The sequence below is a fragment of the Cuculus canorus genome, chromosome 11 (assembly GCF_017976375.1).
Source record: "Cuculus canorus isolate bCucCan1 chromosome 11, bCucCan1.pri, whole genome shotgun sequence".
Taxonomy (NCBI): domain Eukaryota; kingdom Metazoa; phylum Chordata; class Aves; order Cuculiformes; family Cuculidae; genus Cuculus; species Cuculus canorus.
This window is the reverse complement of record NC_071411.1, coordinates 19,833,173-19,854,697: the sequence shown is the minus strand read 5'-3', so window position 1 is coordinate 19,854,697 and position 21,525 is coordinate 19,833,173. Positions and strand designations below refer to the sequence as shown.

The 21,525-nt window shown below is 43.3% G+C and overlaps 1 protein-coding gene across 3 annotated transcripts in view; it reads left to right on the top strand.

The window, feature by feature from the left end:
* VGLL4 (vestigial like family member 4) overlaps positions 1-21,525 on the top strand; it is a 96,770-nt gene that overhangs the window by 54,688 nt on the left and 20,557 nt on the right. For 2 of the 3 annotated variants that reach the window (XM_054076244.1, XM_009566964.2), the window contains one exon: positions 14,866-15,055. In XM_054076244.1, the coding sequence (XP_053932219.1) occupies positions 14,866-15,055 (190 nt within the window). Of the gene's footprint in view, positions 1-14,865; positions 15,056-15,468; positions 15,568-21,525 lie in introns of those variants that run through there. The other variant, XM_054076245.1, reaches the window with a different exon arrangement.

The following is a 21,525-nucleotide window of genomic DNA, read 5'->3' as shown; positions in this document are numbered from 1 at the left end:
TCACCCACAACGCAGTATATGTGGATGAAGGTACATAATACTTGGGATGAGGTGGAACGTTGCAGTGTTTGTGGCAGAGGAGAAGGAAAGAGAGCACCTTCAGCAGGTGTGTGCCAGTGTAGCTCCTTCACAGAAATCGTGGCCTCTGTCTTTTCATAATGCCCATCGTTACAAGTGTCTGTCGAGAGTGATTTTAAGACATATTCTTTTTCACTCCCCTTCATTTTAGTGTTTCTTGTCAGCTGTGAGAATCAAGCACTGCAGTGTATAACTTTCCCCCTTTTCTTCCAAACCTTGCTAGCAGGTTCCAGGAAATATGTTTGCTCTCCCAGGAGAAGTTTGGAACCAGTCGTGTTTAAAAAGCAGTAGTTTTTCCTGGAAACCCATTTGACAGGGCAGGCACAGAAACCACTCAGCGTTACGCCTCCCTGGTTTGCAAGACTTAATATTTGTTCCTCAGCATGCAGAAATATGTTATGTGCCTTTAAACATGAGCTGAAGTTCAAAGTAAGAGAGATTTAGTAGATGAGCCTATCTTGTTTTGCTCAGGATAGGAATGGCTCTGCTCTGTGGGAATATAAGCCAATTTTGAAATATTATGTTCTATTTTAATCAAAAATCCGATAACAGCAGATTGTCAGTAGCCTTTGTAGTTACCATCGTTGATTTAAGAAGAATGAAAACCAAAGCTGCCAAGCAGATCTTTTTGGAATAGCTGTTGTAATTTTGGGAATGAGTATTTATTTGGTTTTGAAGACCGGGCTGGATGAGGCTTTGAGCAACCTGACCCAGTGGAAGGTGTCCCTGCTCGTGGCAGGGCCTTTACGGTCCCTTCTGTCCCTGCCCTTGGCAGGAAGGTTGGAACTAGATGAACTTTAATGTCCCTTCCAACCCAAACTATTCTATGATTCTATGAAACCTTTCCATGATTCTGTGTTTAAAAATGGCATTAGTGCACTCTGCTTGCAGAGATGTGACTCCCAGTTTTGTCACTTGACTGTTAATGTTTAGTATGGCTCACTTAGGAAAGGAAATTTAGATACAACTTAGCGCGTTTTGACACTTTCAGAGCAGAACGTTTCAGTAGATGGTTGTTTCTTGGCTCCAGATTACTAAATCGGAATTGTTTTCTCTGTGATGCATTGCTAATTGTAATTAAATGGCTGCATGAAGGAAGTCAAAGTTGTCCAATCAAAAGGAAGCTGTTCTATGAATATTAAGTCAGTAAGCGCCACACCAGAGCTAGCCAAGTAAAATAAGGCTATTTAGTTGTTCTGTTTATATTCTTTGGAAAGCGGTCTATTCTAAAGCAGGAGCTCTACAAAAAGCACTCTTAGCACATCGAAAAAAAAAAAGTTGACGTAACTATGGCACCTCCTTTGTGGTGGTTTTATACAGAACGCGTTAGCTGGAGATGAGGTGAGGGAAGTGCTGTATGATTCACATAGGACAAGTTTGAACTCGGCCAGTTTCTTGGATTTAGTATAAATATTTATGGCATTGAAGGGGATTTTTTTTTTTTTTTTTAAATATGCTTCCTTATGCTCCGGATCTCTTCGCTCTCCTGCTCAGCCATCTGGTGTGCATTGCTGCTTGTTTAACCCCAACCCTGCAGTTTTCCTGCTGCGGCATCTCCGAGAGCCATCGCAGTCACTCTGTGGTCGGTATAAATTAAATCTCCTGGAGCCAGCTGGGAGAATGCTGACGTGCACACTTTTCCTGCTGAATGCTCTAAAACCAGTGGCTGCAGTTAAAGAGGTGAACACTTTGCTTTTGTCTTGCTGTAGGCATCGTACTGAGCCATTTTCCAAAGTGTCAAAAATCAGAATTCCAACATTAGCAATGATGTTTGGACTGGATGATCTTAGAGGTCTTTTCCAACCTTTATGATTCTGTGTTTACAGATTCTTTACTAGTTTATGTCACTTAGAAAAAGCTTTTCTTATTAATGTTTCATAATAAATATATCTAACTTAGCTCATCAGCAAAAAAAATATTAAGTTATCTTCCTTTTAAGACCCTTAAAAGCGCTAATTTCTAGGAGTGTAACCACTTTGAGGTACATTACGCTTGCCTCAACAGCTGATCTGGGGATGTACTGAGTTTCTTTGTTGTACAGTAAATTGAACGCTACGCTATTTGGTTTCAAGTGTTTCTCAATGAGCCCATTTAGAAGCAAGTAGGATAACAAACATTGTAACGCTGATTGTAAGGTATTTGTATGTATGTATTCCTCTCTGCAGAATTCTGGTCCTCACAGGAGCCTAGTTTAATTCAACCTTCAACTACCCTTGTGGAATAAATAGTGAATGTTATCCTTATTTGCCGGGGGGGGGGGGGGGGGGGGAAGAGCTGTAATTGGTTAAATTCACCTAAGTCAGGGATGAAGCAGTGTGCAAACTGCCTTGATTGCCGTGCTTTGCTGTAGCAGCTTGATCTTACTGCAATCTCATAGTAACTTGTGTGTTTTTGAGACGAGCTAATAAAAATTAATCAGCTAAACAGGTGAAAACTCTGGTCTTTGAAACTCAGGCTGATGCTGTATGGGCGAGAAGCTTGCTTTCTGCTCAGCAGTCATGGAAGGAGTGGGAGCTTTTGGTCTAAAATCGCTTGTGTCTGTGGTTCGTCTGTCCTGGACCCCTTCCGTACTGAGGGGGTGAAAGCTGTTTCAGGAGAAGAAGTTGAGGCTTTTTAGCTGGTACAAGGAATGAGCTTGTACAAAGAACAGTGGGATGGAGAATTGCAAGTTCCCTTGTTTTAGCGGTGGGACCTCTGCAGGTCTGCTGTTATCTCTGAGGCCGGCTGAGTTGCAAAATAGGTGTGTGCCCTCTGATGCCAACAGTTAATTTTGTATTCTTTTCAGAAGATGACTCAGGATAAGAAACTTAAGTTAAATAGCAGTGGTCATACAACTCGTGGCAAGCTGATAACCCATTTATGAGCTAAAGCAGCACTTCCAAACCTTTTTAATTACTACAGGGTCTCACTGCCCCTGAAGTGGCTGTTGGGTGCCATTGAGAACTTCACAGTGGTATTTAATAGAATGCCAGCTTAATTATGGGGTGGGACATCTTAAATGGGTGGTGGAGGATAGAGATCTGCAGAAATGTTTAGAATGTACATCATTCACGTGAAATGGGGAAGGATTTAGCCATTAATTAAATTGGGGGTGATATCATCATAATGCAGCAAGGGATTGAATTTCTGCATCCTGTGAAGCCAGTATCATGTGAGTCGTGGGGGACAGCCCTGTAGCTGATGGATTTTGATACCTTTGTTTTATCAACCCATCTGCACATCCTCGGCTTTTCTGTGTTTTTTCAGGAATGAGTTGCTTCTGCAACTTTGAAATAAATAAACAAAGAACCTGGCGTTACCTTAATCAAAGGGGTGATTCAGCAGTAGACTAGTAGGGATTGAAGGAGGAAGACGAAGCTCTAATTAAAGGCCTTTGAGAAGCAGAGTGTAATTCCCGTACTGCTCACCCATTCCAATCCCAAGACTGTCAAGATAGTATCACAAATACAAATTTCTGCTGATTCCTTGCTTTGCTAAGAGTTCTGGAAAACCTGCCTTTGGTGACCAACAAACTGTGAGAGAGGCTGTGTGGACAGCGTGCAATTTCTTGGTAGCAAGCACGGTCCTTCCCGCTATCTTCCCTGCCTCTTCTTCCCCTTGGAGAGAGCAGTTATTTTAAGCAACCCTGCAACTTGGCCTCATAAACCACCCTCCTTTGTTTGAAATAAACAGTCCAGCTATGGTTTAGACAGTGCTCCCATCTTAGCACCATAGGGTTGTCTCCCTTTTATCTCTGCAAATCTGACGACCTCTGGCAATCCCAGTCACTGCATAGCGATGCCGACTGCTGGAGTGGGCGGGAGCGTTCGTTCAGATCTGTAATCTTCAGTCCTTTTGAGGAGGAATCAATACTCCTCTCTTGTACCAGGTTCTTCACAACTGAATCTTCTAGTGGAACAATGGTTTTCAGCCTCTTGTGCCCTGTGGTTGCCTCATTTTTTTTCCTGTGGATCTCTTGATAGTGTTTTTTCTCAATGTAATGACTTATCTTTGTTGCACGTCAGGAACCCAAGATTAAAAACTGCTATGTCAAAGGAACCAAATTAAGTTTTTCTCTTTCCTTTGTGGCAGTGTGTGCCTCTCTGATTCAGAAGACAATCCTTTCAGGAAGAGTGGCAATAGTTTGAATGCTTTATGTATGTTTCGTTATACCAGCACCCCTATTCTTGGAGAAGTTGCCTGGCACCCTCTCCACCTCAGAGCCACACTGTTCTTTGCACTTTTCTAGCAGATCCTAGAATGATAGTTTGGGTTGGAGGGGACCTTAAAGCCCATCCAGTTCCACCCCCTGCCATGGGCAGGGACACCTCCCACTGGCTCAGGCTGCCCAAGGCCCATCCAACCTGGCCCTGGACACCTCCAGGGATGGCCACCGCCTCCCTGGGCAGCCTGTTCCAGGGCCTCACCACCCTCATGGTGAAGAAAGTCCTTCTTATGTCTAGTCTAAGCCTTCATGAGGTTTTGGTTATTAAAACCCTGCATGCGAGCAACCTTTGAGGAGGACCGTTGCGTTGTTGCTCAGAATATTACAAAGCCAGTGGGTTGAAGGATCTATATTATCCAGGCGTGCGGTGCTTACAATGAGCTTGAATATACCCTCTTCCGCTGGCTGAGGCACTGGCTGGGTCATACCTCAGCCTACGGCCATCAGTTACAGTAAAATCCTGCGCATAAGGAGTTGGCGAGCTGCACATCCTCCTCGTTCTCTCTGTAATAGCACGATCAAAAGGCTATCTTGTTTTCATCTGAATGGCTGGTGGGGTTTGCTGTTGGATTCGGAGTGCTGCCTGCCCGGCACAGTTGTCATTGCTCTCCCTGTGTAGAAGGCAGTTTGGAGCCCACTTTGAAGGACAAAGGGAGTTTGTTCTTTACAATGGATTCTTTGTGGGCGATGGGTTGGAATTGTTCTGCTGCTCTGTGGATTCAAGTCTTCAATATTCTGGCCAGCTTAGTTGAAGGGGCTCTGTGTTCTTCAGATACGCGAGTCGCTTTCAGAGAGGCTGCAGTCAAGTAGCAGAAACCAAACCTGAAAATGAATTTTTGCCTGTGTTCATTAGGCCAATTGCTCGTTTCACCTCCATTCAGGAAGGGATTATTGTCTTGGCGACCACGAGGGCAGCAGCAGCTCCCCCTGTGTGTCCTTGTGCCTGTGATGGCTAAGCCTGGCCTCCAGTCCCACCTCCTCTGGCTCTGGGGCAGCAGCTTTGGGTATTTGACTGCTTGGCCGTGTGCCGGGTGGGGAAAATGCGGTAGCCAAGACTTCTTTGCTTTTTATGGCTTTTTTTTTTCCCGCTTACTATTTTGAGGTCACTTGTGAGCTACCAACAGGAATCCCATCAGGGAACTTAAGGCTAAGCTTTGTAGGGCTTGCGCGCAGTACAGTCATCTAAACAGCAACCTTACGTCCTTCCAAATCCATTTCGAAGGGAGCCACCCGTGTGCCTGGCTTTTACTAACATTTTGAATGTATTTGCTTTAGCGTTTGTATTTTAAAAATACAGCATTTATATCTGCTCTCTCTCTCTCACCTTCTAGATTCTGAGTAGGGAATTTGGGGAAAGATCAGTGGGGAATAAAAGAAAAGTTACTGGGAAGTACAGCATTGGATTTCACTGCTCTTTTGGAACGGGCATTTTCCTTGATGCTCTGAAATTTTCCATGCGTAGCAAAAGAGAATGATGTCAGAAAAGGTGTTGGGAGCATGTTTGTAGTAAACTACAACAGAAGCTGGCAGTCTATCTAAAAATAGGCTCCAACTGAAATAAGGGGAATACATTTATTTCACTTTGCATAGCACATTTGCTTCAAATCCTTAGGAAAGAAACAATGCACAACTTGTTGGATTTAATTTTAATATGACCCCATTACAAGTGAACATCTCCAAATTAATGTTTTGAGTATTGTTGCTGTAGAACATATTGGTTGTGCTCATATCCAGAGGGAGCGTTGATGACCCAGTGCAATAGTCTAGAGTCTCATTGATGTTACAGGATCGTAGAATCACTAGGTTGGAAAAGACCTCTTAAATCCTCGAGTCCAACCATTCCTGTCTGCCACTCAACCATGTCCCTGAGCATCGTACCCGTGAAACCATCCATTGGAGCAAAAAGGGGTGTTTCAGACCCGAGGGTCTACCTTGCTGCCCACTGGCAGAACGTGAACTCAAACACACAGAGGGAGGGTAGCAATGTTTCTTTCTGCTTGAGAGGAATTGTTCAAATTTGAGCTTTCACAAACTGAATTTCCTATTTGTTTGTCTTTGCCACTTCATGAGAATACAGAGTTATGAGATTTCCTTTCATCTGTTGAAATACTGCCTAGGCACCCAATCTAACATTTTTTTTCTGTTGTGACCTCGCTGTGACTTTCATTTACTTTCTCAGTAGACGGCGGGTCTTTTAGCTTTGATTGTTTCTGCTAGAAGGCAGGTTGATGTTTGATTAGTTCAGCTTTGCTGTCTTTTATGTAACAGTGAGTCATTTAGCTGGGTGACAAGAGAACACCTAGACCTGGAAACCAGCATCGTTTTGGAAAGCAACGTCTCCGACAGGTTGGCTGAGTTACATTTCATTCACAGTTTTTTATTGGTAACCGTTTTACATTTTTAATAACATGACCTTATCACACTGATAAAAGTAAAATCTTTTTATCTGGCAGCATTTAAAATCCGCTTCTCAGAAGCGTGACCGTGCTGTGTAAGAGTTTTGCAAATGAATTAAAGGGAGCAGAATTCTGATGACATGTTTATTATTTAAACTTTGCATAGTGCTGGTTTTAGTTATGTATTCTGGAATTATTTTCTGCATTAGGAATTGGTGAAAATACAAGTGTCTCTTTATGAGGCAGCAGGACTGGTGAGATTTCACTTCTTCCATGGGTATAGCACACAGGCACTCACCTCCAGTCTTTAGAGATTTCAATGTTTTCAGAAAACATTACCTGGCCCTGGATGACTACGTTTCAGTATTATTGTACCTGGAGACTGGTGTAGGAGTACACCAGAACCACTTACTGTACTTGGGGTGCAGGACGTTTTGCCAGGGAAATACATGGATCATATCTCTCCTGCTGACCAGTCAGTACAGTCATGTTTTCTCAGCAAATACAAGAACATGGAATTTACTGTTTTTTTGCCGAAGACATAAATGATGCTTCTCCCTTTGTCTTTCTCTCTGTCTCATCCCCTGCCTTGTTTGGGATGCCCTTACACGGAATAAAAGGCATCTGAAGCCTTCTTTGTAAGAAGTACCATTAGGCTGAGGAGTTTGGCAGTTTTATTCAGGTCATTACTGTCAGTTTTGAAGTACCTAACGCAGGGCTGTTTGTGCTCTTCTGACAGTTCCTGTTGTGTATCAGCATCTTGGCTGTCGTGGCTTTCACCTGAGCAAGGACTTTGCGTATCTGACCACATGCAGTCCTGGGAAAGGACTAACCAGGGAGTCACAATGTGTCTGGCAGGGCAGTCCTCTCCTTATACCGTAGACCTTGCTTGCACACCAAACCCTGTACCGTTGGGCAGGGCTGGCTGGCCACTGGCAGCGCCATACGGAGGCACCTGTTGCTTTCCATGCTTGGTCCTGCCCGGTGACTGCCTAGTGCGGCAGCTTGCCTTCCTCTTGTATGAGCCTCGGTAAGGCACTGAGCAAACATAAAATGGTAACTTGTGTTTAATTTTTAGTCCTTCTGAACTGACTTTAAATGTCTGATACAGGTTTAACCTGGGAGAGGTGGCACAAAGGTGTGTTCTTTGGAAGTGACCATGCTTCCTGAGCAAAAAACCCATCTTCAGTCTTGAACTGAGGGAAATCCTTTTCTGACATTGATGGTAACAAGTATTGTAGACATCCCTGGGGCAGTCTGTCATAGAATCATAGAATGGTTTAGGTTGGAAGGGACCTCAAAGGTCATCCAGTTCCACCCCCTTCCATGGGCAGGGACGCCTCCCACTGGATCAGGTTGCTCCAAGCCCCATCCAACCTGGCCTCGAGCACCTTCTTGAACATTGCCTGGGAACCAGTTCCAGTGCCACCCTCAGAGTAACAAAATTCTTACCAAGATCTCATCTCAATCTCTCCTCTTTAGCTTAAAACCGTTCCCCCTCGCTCTATCACTGCGCTCCCTGATCAAGAGACCCTCCTCAGCTTTCCTGGAGCCCCTTTCTGTACTGGAAGATGCTGTAAGGTCTCTGCGGAGCCTTCTCTTCTCAGGAGTGAACAAACCCAACTCTGTCAGCCTGTTCCTGAATGGGAGGTGCTCCAGTCCTCAGATCATCTGGACATCAGTGTAGTTCACCATTGATTGCATTTTGGGCTTGTCTGCCAGGTGACTGGAATCTTTCTCGGCCATAGCTTGCATGGGTGAGGGTGTTCTAAGCAGAAGAAAGGAACTGTTTTTAGACTTTCAGTGCAGAAGAGTTAGCTACATGAGACATTATCTTAGAGAGACTTCTGCACATTTCTGAAGTAGCCTCATGCCACACCATTAGATCAAAGCCCAAGTTTGTTGTTGCGTCGGAACTGAACGCACAGCCCCACGATCACAGCTGTTGAGATGTGAAAACTGGAATTTGACAGAGGAAAAATTATGGAGCTCTGCCTCATCAAAGCATTAAAATTTATTCCATCCTACTTTCTTTGTGGCATAGCTGCTGCCCTTCTTGCAATGCCATCAGGTTCTTGCTTGCTTACCAAGGAGACACTTCCAGTTGGTACCCAGTTAGCAGAGTGAAGAGAATTAATTTAAATCATAATTTAAGAGGTGAGCAGAGACTTTTTACTTTTCTTGTGTTGATGAAGTAGGTTGTGGAACTGAAAGTTATCCATGTAAGTCAGTTTATGTAATGAAAGTGTGCCTGTCTGTTTCGTACAGCTACACTTTTCCAGTATGATGAGAGAGAAGAGAAGATATAGTCAGTTTTTCACTGTACATTTGAAGGAGCAAATCCACTTGGTTTGGGGAGGCAGGTTGGCCATTTTCTGCCTGCCACAATTCGGTGTTTTGTACATAATAGAACATTTTCCAGACCTAATAAGTTGAAATCTGCTTTAACCTGGGCTCCTCAGTTCTGATGAACAATAGGTGGCTTTCGAAAGGATCCTCAAGCGAGCGTGCCTGCACTTCGCAAGCGACATCGCTGTGCCTAAATGCTGCCTTCTCTCTTTGTGCAGCCTTTTGAACAAGAGGAGGAAAAAGTGGGTGGAGGTGATTGAATGCAGAGGTCACTATTTTACACTCTTGCTTGCAATGTCAAGTGTAATGTGTCCCTCATTAGCAGGCATGGTCTGACAGAGGAGCCAGAACAGAATAGTTGATTTAATCACTATGTTTTGGGTTTGGCCATGGGATTTCTGGCGTGCGGATCTCTGCACAGTGGTAGCCAGAGCTTGCTTCCAGAAGTAAGTGCTTTTCATATGTTTTGTAAGCGGAGGAGAGCAGCAAGCTGTTGCCAGTTTTTCTGTAAATGTGCATGGGACTTTTGGGTTTCCTAAATCAGCTTTTTGTCATCTTACAAGCAAGTCAGTAAAATAGTTGTCAGAGAAGTGAATCAGTAAGTTGGCTGCTGAAAGAAATCTATCAATTATAACAAAAAATATTTCCAAGATCTGATTTCCTAGCAGTGTTTCGTTGTTTGGCTCTTCCCATTAATACTTAATTTTCTGTGGCTCCAGTAGTTTGCTGCCTTATAATCATAGAATCAGAGAATCACTAGGGTAGAAAAGAACTCTTGGATCATCGAGACCAACCATTCCTCTCTGCCACTAAACCATGTCCCTGAGCACCTCGGCTACTCATCTTTTAAATACCTTCAGGAATGGGGACTCAACCACCTCCCTCTTCAGGTAGGCCTGGTTTATGTGCTCTAAAGGAAATACAGACTACTGTGACCTTGCTTTCCGTGTCTGGCAGACTGCTTCTCAGAATTAAATCTTATTTGATCTCAGCTTAAATCATATCTTTCGTAGAAACTAGAGTCCAGGCATTTTTCTTTCTTTCATTGAGTGGGGGTTATGGAAATGTCCAGTGATTGTATAAATAATATCATTTGTGACTTCTATCTAGATATCTTTTACGACTTTTACAAGGTATGTTTTATCACGAACCAAATATTTACTACTAAGGGGAGTCTTCATAGATTAATGTCTTTCCTTTGGTCTGGCAAGTGAAGTAAATCTGCCTTAACTAAAATACTTTTGTCTGTAGTCTAACTGAAATTCGAGGCAATTTCACAGTTTCAGGACTATCAATCCTCAGACACTGTCGAGCAGACAATGAAGCAACACCCAAACTAGGCAGCTGACGGCATCTGCAGAGTAATCCTGCAGCACTATATTGTGATTCTTGTCTTTTGATAACTTGTTTTGATGACTTGTTGAATTGAGTAATTTGCAGTGGCTTCCCTGCTTGGTATTTGATACTTCAAATCACGTGATTTTTGTCCACGAGTAGGAATTTTCATGCCATTTATCCCAATTTCTGTTGGCACAGACTAACTGCTGTGTTTAAGGTAGTGGGAGAAAGGATGCGATGGGCTATAAGTTCATTCCAGTTTGTTTGCGATTTAATCTCCTCATGATTGCTAGAATATTGGATTAGAAAATAAAAGTCATTCTAGAGTATTCTTTTTGCGTATACATGTAGCTTTTTTTGGCTTTTCAGCAGAAATGTTTCATGTGTCACGAGGGCTAAATTTTTATCTCAGATCAGTAGAGAAAAACCTCTCTTAAAGATCTTCATCGAGGCATGTTTATTTTTTGACCCCCAAAGTTAATAAATATGTTGGGAATTAACTCTTGTGGACAAAGTCATTTGTCAGATGCAGAACAGAGGAGTAAAATGGGCAAGGGCAGTGCTGGACTTTTCTTTCAAGGAGCTTGATTTTGCTCTGTCTTAAGGCCAGTCTTCAGTTGGAAAGACTTAAGCCTTTCATTTCTGGATTGTAAGTAATGCTGGGATTTTATACATTAGTAGTTGCCAGCGGGAGAGAGGAAATTGGGAGGGGGAACAGGATATGGTGGCCGTGTCTTGGTGCGGCCCATACTGAGTGGCGAGGTCAGGGAGGAAGGAAGCTCGCTGCCAAACTAGTGTATATTTTATTTTCCAGTCTTTGGTAAGCCCTGGAGCTCTCAGACATGTTTTAAGACTTCTCTGGTGTCTCGCTATCAAATCCACACTTGTGAAAACATGACTTTTGCTGTTGGGATGTTTGTGTTGCGTGGAGGTTTCGGTAGGGACACAGACAGTGCTGACTGAACTGCAAGAGAAAGGCAAACAGTATGGAAGGTCCAGTGTTTACAGAGAAGCGGTGGGGTGTGTGTCTGAAAAGAGCCACGCTGGTTTTACAAACCTTTCTTTTGCGTGTGTTGATTTGAGTCATGTTCAGTTTAGGCTCCTAAGTGGTTAAAATAAAGAACATTCTTGCTGACTGCATGTCCTTCTGTCAGTGGAGCACACTAGTGCGGCACCGCTATACAGGCAGACACTACGTCACGTTGTTATCTGCCTTTAGCTTGTCTGTGCTTTATCATGTTGCCTAACAGTTTTAATAAAAAAAAAAGAGAAGACTAGTATGAATAGTTGCAAGCAGAACTATCTGAAAGCAGCAGATCTGGAGTGCCTTACACCAGCTGCTTGCTGAAACAAAGAGAAGTATTATGAGAGGCACAATAAATGTGTTTGCTATCTCGGCTCTCAGTTGCTGCGCAGACACAAGCCGTCACAGTGATGGATTTTGAAGACTGGAGTTTGGAGTTGGGGAATTTTATAAAACACAGTTGTTTTATCAGAGTGTTGTCTTGCCAGCTGTATGATGCGAGTCTGGTTTCCATGGAGTGTGGGCAGCTGGGGAGACAAATCCAGTTGGAAACCCAGCATTTTGTGGGTGGGCTCTGCTGTGGTTTCTCTCTCGCTCTGCTTTAAATTCAAGTTTGGTAAAGAGGGAAGCAGTGGGGAAAGAAATTGCCTTTTTATTTAAATAGTGTTTTGTTTTAAATAATATTTTTAGTCCTTATCAAACCTGCAGTACTCCTATGGTGTACAAATATGTGATTTATCCTCATAAACAGTGTAGAGATCTTTTTCCTCTTGATATTACCGTGTTATCTAGACTGTGGTTTGGTACTATCCTCTGCTCGCTTTGTCTCTGCAGGGTGGGCTACACAGAAGATGCTGAGCACCAGCCACTTCTCTCTTTTATCGTGAGGAGGTGCTCAGCATCTTCCTGCCCATCTCAGAAGAGGTTGAGAGCTCTTGCTGCTCCTGCCTGCTCGCCGCTGTAATCTATTAATTTGATTAATTTTGGCTGAACAGCCCTGCGGTGCTGCAGGTAGGCTGGACGGTTCTGTGGTGTTCATCTGAAGGCCTCGGTGTTCCCCACATAAGTTCTGCCTTACTTCATAATTGGGAAAATGCATTGCCAAACTCAACAGGCTTCCGTTAGAAGCCATCCCTCTCTTTGCTAAATTTCTGTAAAATGGGTTTCTTTAACTCAAACATGTAATAGCAGTAGCATTTTTACCAGATTTTGTCCTCAGCCTATATATTAATCCAAATGCTGTTATTACCATACATGCAATAAGGTGAGTTTTTATGATTTTTTTTTTTCTGAAGAAACCAACCCATTGAGGTAATTTTATAGTTTCAGGCTCTGAGCCGCTGTTTGGGAAAAAGGAAAAGTTTCTAACTTACTAAATCAGACAATATCTAGAGATTTTTGTCTGTTGTAAACACCAGAGGTAACTTTACATGGGTGTTTAAGTTGCCTGTGTTCCTGTCAGGAACTCTTAGGAGAAGCTGGTTGGAGCTAGACGTCTGCGTGGGATTTGTAATTCCTGCCATGGGGCTTTGTGTTTGAGTCTTCGGAAGCGGTCTGAGATCCTGCAGAGAGAAGAGTGGTTGCATTCGAGTGGGATGAGGAGTGTCACAAGCCTCAGCGTGGATGGAAGTTTTGTCTTTTGACATTTGTATTAACTTCTTTTTTTCAAAGACAGAAGTGAGGGAGGTTCCTCCCTGAGAAACCGGTGTGATGTAGCTCTCAGGTTTGCAGTACAAACACCGTAGGTGGAGGTTTCCACTGGCAAAGTGTAGAGACTGAGGGAAAAACATAGCATATTACCGATATGAAGATTATTTCACGTGAGAGGTGTTTTTGATAGAAGTTTCTCTTGTGACATTAAAGTGGTTACGGGAGGTTCCCAGTTAACACTCTGGTTATTTCCAGCAGGAGAGGGTCTGGGTGTCTGTCTGAGAGCATTTGCAGTAGAGCACAGTTCTTGCTATTTAGAGCCGGGATGGAAAGTTCCTATTTAGATTTGGTGCCAGAGTCTTTAATAGAAATCATGGCTTGTGGTATATTATAGGTCAGTGTATATTTGCTAGTTTATATTACGCTGACTAAATTGGCAAAACGCTTATTTTTACTGGTAAACATTCAGGAGGTTTTCTCTCGCTCATTCTTTTTCCAACAAAATAATATTTGTCGTGTGTGGAATTAGGGCAACATTTTATAAATCATCTGCCTCGGCGATGATGTGAAAATGTGTGGTGGCACACAAAGGTTTCCATTGTCAGGTACCTCAGGGCTGTAGATGGAGTTAACTTCATCCTAATTTTAGTTCTGGAAATTATGGCCACGTAGAAAAAATACTTCTGGCAGTGTAGGAAAAATACAAATTTTCAACTCCAGCTACAGTGGCTGTTTCGGGGATGTTACCAGAATAGGTGACCACGGTTGATTCAGTTACACCTCTCCAAACCCCTTATGAAGCCCCCAAAGCATTTTGTAACATGTTTAAATCGCTGTGGAGTCTAAATGTGCCCCGTGGCTGTAAGGACGAGTGTGGCCACGTCCATCACTGCTGGTGAAATGCAAAAGCCTGTGCTTCAGGCTGTACCTGTAGTGAGACAGCTAATTGAAATGGGAAAAGGACTGTGGTCACACTTCAGTGCAGGCTTAGTAACAGTTTGTGCAAGCTAATTGTGTCATTTCTGGTGTTAGTTATTTATACACAGCTCCCACTTGCTCTGAACGGCTTTTTTTCTGATAAGTGTTAGGTGATATAAAATTTATAATCTCCTCGGTGTTTTGCCACCGGGCTGCCTAGATGAAAATTGGCATTCTTAAAATCAAGATGTTGTGATTCTTGCGCTGAAGATTTGTGCTGGCTCGTTCATTGCCCCAAGTGTAGTTTAAAAGTATAGGGAAGGACATTTAAGGACAAACAGACTTGCATCAGCGAGTTGCAGTTCTTCCCTTAATTTTCACCTTGTGCAGTTGTATACCAGACAAACTTGTTTGGGACAGCTTTTTGTAAAAGGAATTATTTGAGAATTTGAAGGTTTGTTCAGTTTTAGATCTTGAATATTTGGCATAAATGTGAACTGTAGTCCTGGAATTTATAACCACAACCATAAGAGAAGGAACAAAGCGTGTTTCATTGCGAATAGTCATGCTTTGCAGAGTGAGGTAATGAAAGTTCAGCATTGGAATGGCAGCTTGTGAGAAGGAATGCTTCTGAATAAAAACGCTGTTGGAAAGATGTGTTAGCTCAAGCTTTCAGATCATCTGGGGTGAGTTACCCCTCTCACAGGCCATTTTTTCTACTGTTTATTCCAGCATGAAGCACTAAAGTATGGTTTATGATGGTGTATTCATCTTACAACCACGTTAAACGTGCCTGTGCAGAGCGGATGTCTGGTTGGGAGATTTCTCTGCTAGAATGTTTTCGAAGAGCATGCTGTTTTACCTCTCTTTCCTTGTCGTGTCTGTTCTCACTTATCGTCTTCCTGCAGGTGAGGCAGCGCTAAGAGGTGAGCCCAGAATGCAGTCTCTCCCCGTGTCCTCTGCCCTAACCAACCACCGAACAGGCCCTCCTCCGATCAGTCCCAACAAGAGAAAGCTCAGCATGGACCAAGGGGACGAGGAGCTAGACTGTGAAAATGACCACGTGTCTAAAATGAGTCGAATGTTCAATCCACATCTGTAAGTGTCTCAATTCTGTTACCTCTGGTTCCTAGAATCTAATGCTACCCCCTTTGCCTGTGCGTGCGCTAAAATCATACTGGGTCTAAAACTTTGTGCTAGATGTTTCCTTTGTTCCAGTTTGCGTGGAAGATGTGCATGGAGGCTGATTAGATGGGTCTGCTTTGTCTTCCTTTGTTTTCGTACAGCATGAAGTAACAGGAATTAGCTCAACTTAACTATTTATAGTAAAACATACGTATTCACCTTGTGATTTCTTGCGAGTTCCTTTGTTCTTTGTAATCCGCTTCTTTCACTTCCCCTGTTTCTGAGGCTTTGGACTCTCTGCTATGGGGGCGGGGAGCCAGGGGGAGGAGAAACAGAAGTGCTTTGCATTTTTTTGAGGCCAGGAGGTTGTGCGCCAGCTGCTCTGCAGTCTGCCTTGACAACTGGGCGAGCCGCAGTTGTTGCTAAACATTACTTAAACAATTGCGCTGCAGCTCTCACGGTCAGATGTGGAATTTTTCATCCAGGTAAGGTGTTGATGAGTTAGGTGCATGTGTTGGGTAATCATCAAATGCCATTCTCGCCGTCCTTGCATTCCTGGGAATACAAGCCTGGTTGGCACCCAGTACAGGCTTAAAGCATTCCGTTCATTCTTGACTGGAGGAAGTGATGGGAGCGTTCAGCAGTCCGGGCAGCCCGATAGCTGTGCGCCTTTCCGTGCTGCCTCAGCTCCTGCAGCCGCTGCATTCCTCGCATTCCGCACTGCTGTGGACTGTTGTGTTCAGTCATAAGATGCGGACGGAGGTATTTATCCTCAAATAAATCACCACAGTGTTAGTCAGAGGCTGGGCCTGTCGTCTGCAGTCTTGGAATTTGTTACAGATCAGGAATCCGGCACTGAAGTAATGCAAAACAATAAAAGCTCACAGGCAGAGAGAGGCTTCTCATTTCCAACATACCTTGTTTTTCCTCCTAAAAACTTAACTATTTATAACCTTTCTTTGGAGCAAAGAGTGCTGGTTTTGAAAGAGCCATATGCTGCGTTTCTGTTTTCTACGGCACAACTGGAGAAATTTATGGCATTTTTGAATTATTATGTAACTGTGGGAAAAAGTGTGATTTTTTTTTTTTTTTTAAAAAGCTCGTTTGCTAGTGAGGAAATAAAACACAGCTGGCAGTTAAATACTTTATAACACTTTATACAGTGGAGGTCATAAAAAGAATGAAGTCTGACCAAACAGGCTCACGTGCAACTGAGGTTCAAAAGTGAAGATAGAGGCAGTTAATTCACGTGATCTCCTCAATATATTTTAGCGCTATCTGGTCTTTTCCAGCGTGGTACATTTTTACTGATCCAACATGGTATGTTTTTAATCAGCACATTCTTCCTGTGATTTTGCATATGGAATGTGCATCTCTTCTTCTTATAATGAAAAGCACTGGTTGTCTGCCTGGCGTTCATGTGATGGGACAACCTATTCCAATTCATCTGTCTACTGCAGATGAGTCATAATCTGACATAGCATACATGAGGCCATCTTTTTTCTACTTTATTTTCTAACTCTGATCTGGCCGTGTGAGAATACACTTTCAGCTGAATATTGCAAAAAACTCAGACTTTTGTGATCTGTCTGAAATATGAGTGTCTGTATATTTCAGATAGATCAAGAATTTCACAAACATTCTCTTTTATTCCCATTTCCCTACTGCCACCACCAATGATGTTAGTTTTTTGAATGTTTGTTGTATTTTTCCTCTTTTTTGGATTATGGCTTTCTGACTTAACCGTAGCAAGGGATTACTCAAACTTTGTGGAACTATCCTAAAGATTCTGGTTTGGAGATGAGGAGTGTGTTGGAGAAGGTTGGCTTGTTTGCGCTAGAGAAAAGATGGTAGATTTGAGGAAAGAACTACTTAATGGAACACAATAATGGCAGTTATGTTGTAGTGACTTGGAGGCTCTAGAACTGTTTGACAACATTCAGTTTGGAAAGATGAATCCATAAGAGGTGTGAAGCATGATCTGGAGAGTAGATGGCACAGTATCTTTGGTGACAGCAAAGCCATTTTGGTGATTTGGACTGTAAAGACGAGGCTGGGAGTCAGTATATTGGGAACTTTTTTCAGGACAAAGTCCCCTGAAACCATAGGACAAAAGAGTTGGTGATACACAAACCGTTCCCAGGCAGAGCTGCCCCAGCTGCGGACCGCACATCTTTGCCACATAATGGTGTTCAAAGCCACACTCCTCTGGCTCAACGTCCTCAAGTTGTTCTAAACGTCCAGATGAGCAGATTTTTTTCCTTTTGAAGTTAGTGCTTGGAAGACAGAAGTCTTTAGAGCTGTAAACAGCTCTTCGTGAGGCATTTGGGTGTTTGTGATTGCATCGGTAGGACCGTGAAGCAGTTGTATATTCGTCCTCCTAACACCAGTCTGTTGTGGTTGGAAGGGTAATTAAATAGGACAAGAATCGTGTGCTGAGGTTCGTTATAAATGGTTAGAACCATTTGTTAGCAATTGGATGCCGGGGTACTGGCGCCCTAGCACCTTAGTCACGGTGCTTCAGTGGGAATGAATCCACTCAGGTGGATACCTTAGTGCCAATGCCAGCCTTTTCTTCTGGAACTGAATGCTTCGGGATAATCTGTGCTCAGGTGTAACTCCCTGATGTGTCTTCTGTGATTAGGCGGGTGTATTCACTGTTATCATGGAAAACCACAACTACTGGGGCACAGTCGCTGGAGCGGAGTGAATCAAATGCCCTGGCAATCCTGCTGTGTTTTTGAAGTACGTAATGGAATTCCTGTGCAGTTATCAAAGGCTCTGCTTTACAGAGGAGATAATTCTCAGCTTTGGGATAATAAGATATGCTTGAGACCTTGCAGATTAATGTTTAAAAAATTGTTTGTGAAACTGCCTACCTTAGGGCAGTTGGACTGTACTTATGCAGCTTCTGTATTCTTGTGGGCACTCCTCTCTTGGGAAAAACATAATGCTTCCACCCCAAATGAAAACCTAGGCACTGTTATATGATGTTCCTTTATTTGCATTTCTCACTGTCTTGTATGTCCCTCAAATGTTTTACCTAAAATGCATTTGCTAAAGCATAATCTTGCTGAAGTAGAATGTCCTTTTTATGCTATGTTTTACTTTCTGGTGCTCTGTAAAGGAGAAGCGAGTATATTTTAAGCCTCAAGTTGGAACGTGCCTTTGTTTTCATATGACTTCACTAAGTTCACCTTGATTTACAGAAGGGTAATTAGGAGCTTGATTTATATAAGAAATGCAAGCGCTTTACGTATGGGTAAACGTTACCAGTCTTTCGTAACGCATGAAGCTGCTTTGTGATATTTCCAAGGTGTATTTAGCATTTCATGGCAATTCCCGTGCAGAATGAACTCTCCCTGGGCACTGCGATGCGAGGGGAATGTGAATGAAGTGTGTTGTACCTTTAAGTGAAGGTCTTGGGCCTGACCTATGTTATGTGGGTTTCTTGTTTGTCAGGCTGGAGGCATTTTCTCATTTTCACAGTTCAGCTGAAAACAAAGGCCTCCTTATCCTTGCAGGGAGCTCTTAAGAGCTGACATCAGCCTTTTCCCAGCGGGCACCAGCTCTGCCGTAAGAGTCCGAGCAGGGAGCGGAGGCGGCCGATAGCAGTTCCTTCTCATGGCGGTTTGTTTGCTGAGCAGCACATAAACCGAGGAAACACCAAGAGCACAACATTATAATCGTTATTTTTTTAGCAGTTACACCAAGCTGGTTTTGCTTCTCTGATTTTCCCTAGGAACTAGCAAATCTGTGACTCTGAACTGCTCTGGGGCGAGGGACAGCGATGGCTAATACTTTGTGTGCGCGGTGTAGCTGTGTTAAAAATAGTTTGTACGCTGGCATATTGTGGGATCAACTCACTGTATTTAAGGTTAAAGTGAATTGATGTTACCGACGTCTTCAAAAGGACCCAGATTTTGCGTTACTGGTAAAATTACACGGCAAAGAGACCACTGAATTTGTATTGGAAGAGACTGTTATTTCTCTTTGCTTGTTGAGTACATCAGGCTCAAAGTTAGCGTTTTTGGTTTGGGACAAGCAGCCTAGTGAATGGACTATTTTCCCTCTGGTCTTTTTGTCGTAATTCTCATCTGGTCTGGTGGCATGAGGGTCGCAATCACAGTTAATTTCTAAATGAAAATCACCTTAGGGCAAAAATTTGCAGCTGTTAAGTAGATGTCTGAGGAATAATCATCTCTTGATTTGTGTGGTATATAGTTTGGCTTTTTCTTGTAATAAAAGAAGAGTCTACACACGATAAGACAGTGTGATGTGTATGGCATAAAGCGATGTTTAGGTTTGGGCATAACCATGCAGACCCAGACACTTCTCTTTCAAACTCTAGGTTGTGTCTTCATGTTTTTTACAGTGAGGAATCATGGCAAATTTGATCCCAGAAGCCAGGCTAGAAGCTGCAGTTTGGATGCTGCCAGATACCATAAATTTCTTTCCATGAATATCCAGTGTATTTTGCTCACTTTAATGACACTGCAGTAGGAATTAACCCTGACATCCTTTTTAAAAATCTGTCTTAAGCTGTCCTGAAAGTTGCCTGGAGTCGAATAGGGTTAGAATAGGCTCTAGGAGGTCATTTCATCCATCCTCCTGCTCAAAGCAGGGCCAGCTGTGTCCTCTTTGAGCTTGTACTGCCTCAAAGCAAGGAATTTTCAGTAAGATCTGCAGTACTTGATGCTTGACACTTCTTATTAGAGGAGGTCTCCGTCACCTTCCTCCCTAGCATTCCCCGACCCTGCTGAGAAGGCCGGGTGGGAATGTTCTGCAGAAAATCATGTCTCCATTGTGGTGGAGGCTGGCTCCGGCTCCAGCTCCAGGCAGGGCTTGAAAAGATTTAGAACTGGGTTGTAGAGGTAGTGTGGGAGTTCTCAGAAAAGTTCTTTGCTGCTAACTACTGCTTTTTTTGTTCCAAACTTCGTGTGGTATTAAGAAATATGTTTACACTATCATTTTATTGTGACAAATTGGAATTACAGAAAAAGCCCAACGCACAACTTGGAACACCCAAAATGTCTCTTGATTGCTTGCAGGCATCTTCGCTCTGTTCTCTTGGCACAGATGTGCCTTTGAAGTGTGTTGGGATTAACCTGGTGATTTCAAAGCAGTGGAAGCTGAGCACCTCTGCTGCCAGCGGAACGGTTAGCGTGGCCCTTGTTGATGACTGGGGACAAAGGATTACAGAGCAGGTTTCAAACTGCTTTCCCTCATTTATTTTTTAATCCTTTTCTTGTATGCATTGCTTGAATGACGGACCAAATAAACCAGATACATTTTCTCACTTACTGATGGAGGTCACACGCTACACAATTATTCTGAAATCATTTCCAGCAAACATACATTAAATTGAACATTCAGAGACAGACTTGAGAGAGCCGATATGCCTGAGTTAATGTTTAACATACCCAAAGGGGAATTTCAGAAGGTCCTCGAGTCCCTTTTAGGTCAGGAGGGTGTAGCCAAGCGCGTGTGAAATGCATGTTAGGAACAGTTTTGGAGCTAAAAATTGATTGGTAGCTTGTAGTCCTACACAAAAAGACCTGATCTGTCAAAATTTGAGTATATGTTGAAGTACTTGAAAGATCAGGCGATGTTAGCTCAGGTGTCCCCACCTGCAAACAGAAGGGCTTTGTTAGCTAGCTCTGGAATTCTGCTTTAATACAATGATTTCCACTTCCATTTTCCTTCATTTGTAAAGAATCACAACCCTTCCTTGGCACGTGAAGGCCCCAAGCTGCCTTATCGCTGTGTGGTGGTTCCAGCACCGATACCAGGCATTGCCCGCTCGCTGGAGGTTACCGGGAGCCTGTACCCACAGGGACGGAGCAGGAATCCCTGCAGCCCCCATGCTGGCTTTTTACCCAAGGGGCTGCTCTTCAGAGAATCATAGAATAGTTTGGGTTGGAAGGGACCTCAAAGCCCATCCAGTTCCACCCCCTGCTGTGGGCAGGGACACCTCCCACTGGCTCAGGCTGCCCAAGGCCCATCCAACCTGGACTTAAACACCTCCAGGGATGGGGCAGCCACAGCTTCCCTGGGCAACCTGGGCCAGTGCCTCACCACTCTCATTGTGAAGAAATTCCTCCTTCTGTCTAGTCTAAATCTGCCCCTCTCCAGTTTATACCTGTTCCCCCTCATCCTATCACTACAAGCCTTCATCTTCCATAAAGCGAAATTTTACATGGTGTAAATTATCATATATCTGCACCAGGGTGGAATTCAACACCAATCCCAAAGTCTGATAGCTGAGCAAGAGGCAAGAAAAGAACCAGTAACATCTGCAAACATGTTGTAGATGTATATCCTACCTATATGGAAACAAAAGTTTAATCTGCCTTCTTACTTAACAGTTTTCCCAGATGTTTCCTGCAGTTTGACAGATGTACCGTTTACTAGAAAGTAGCGATCTTGAGAGTTAGAATGTT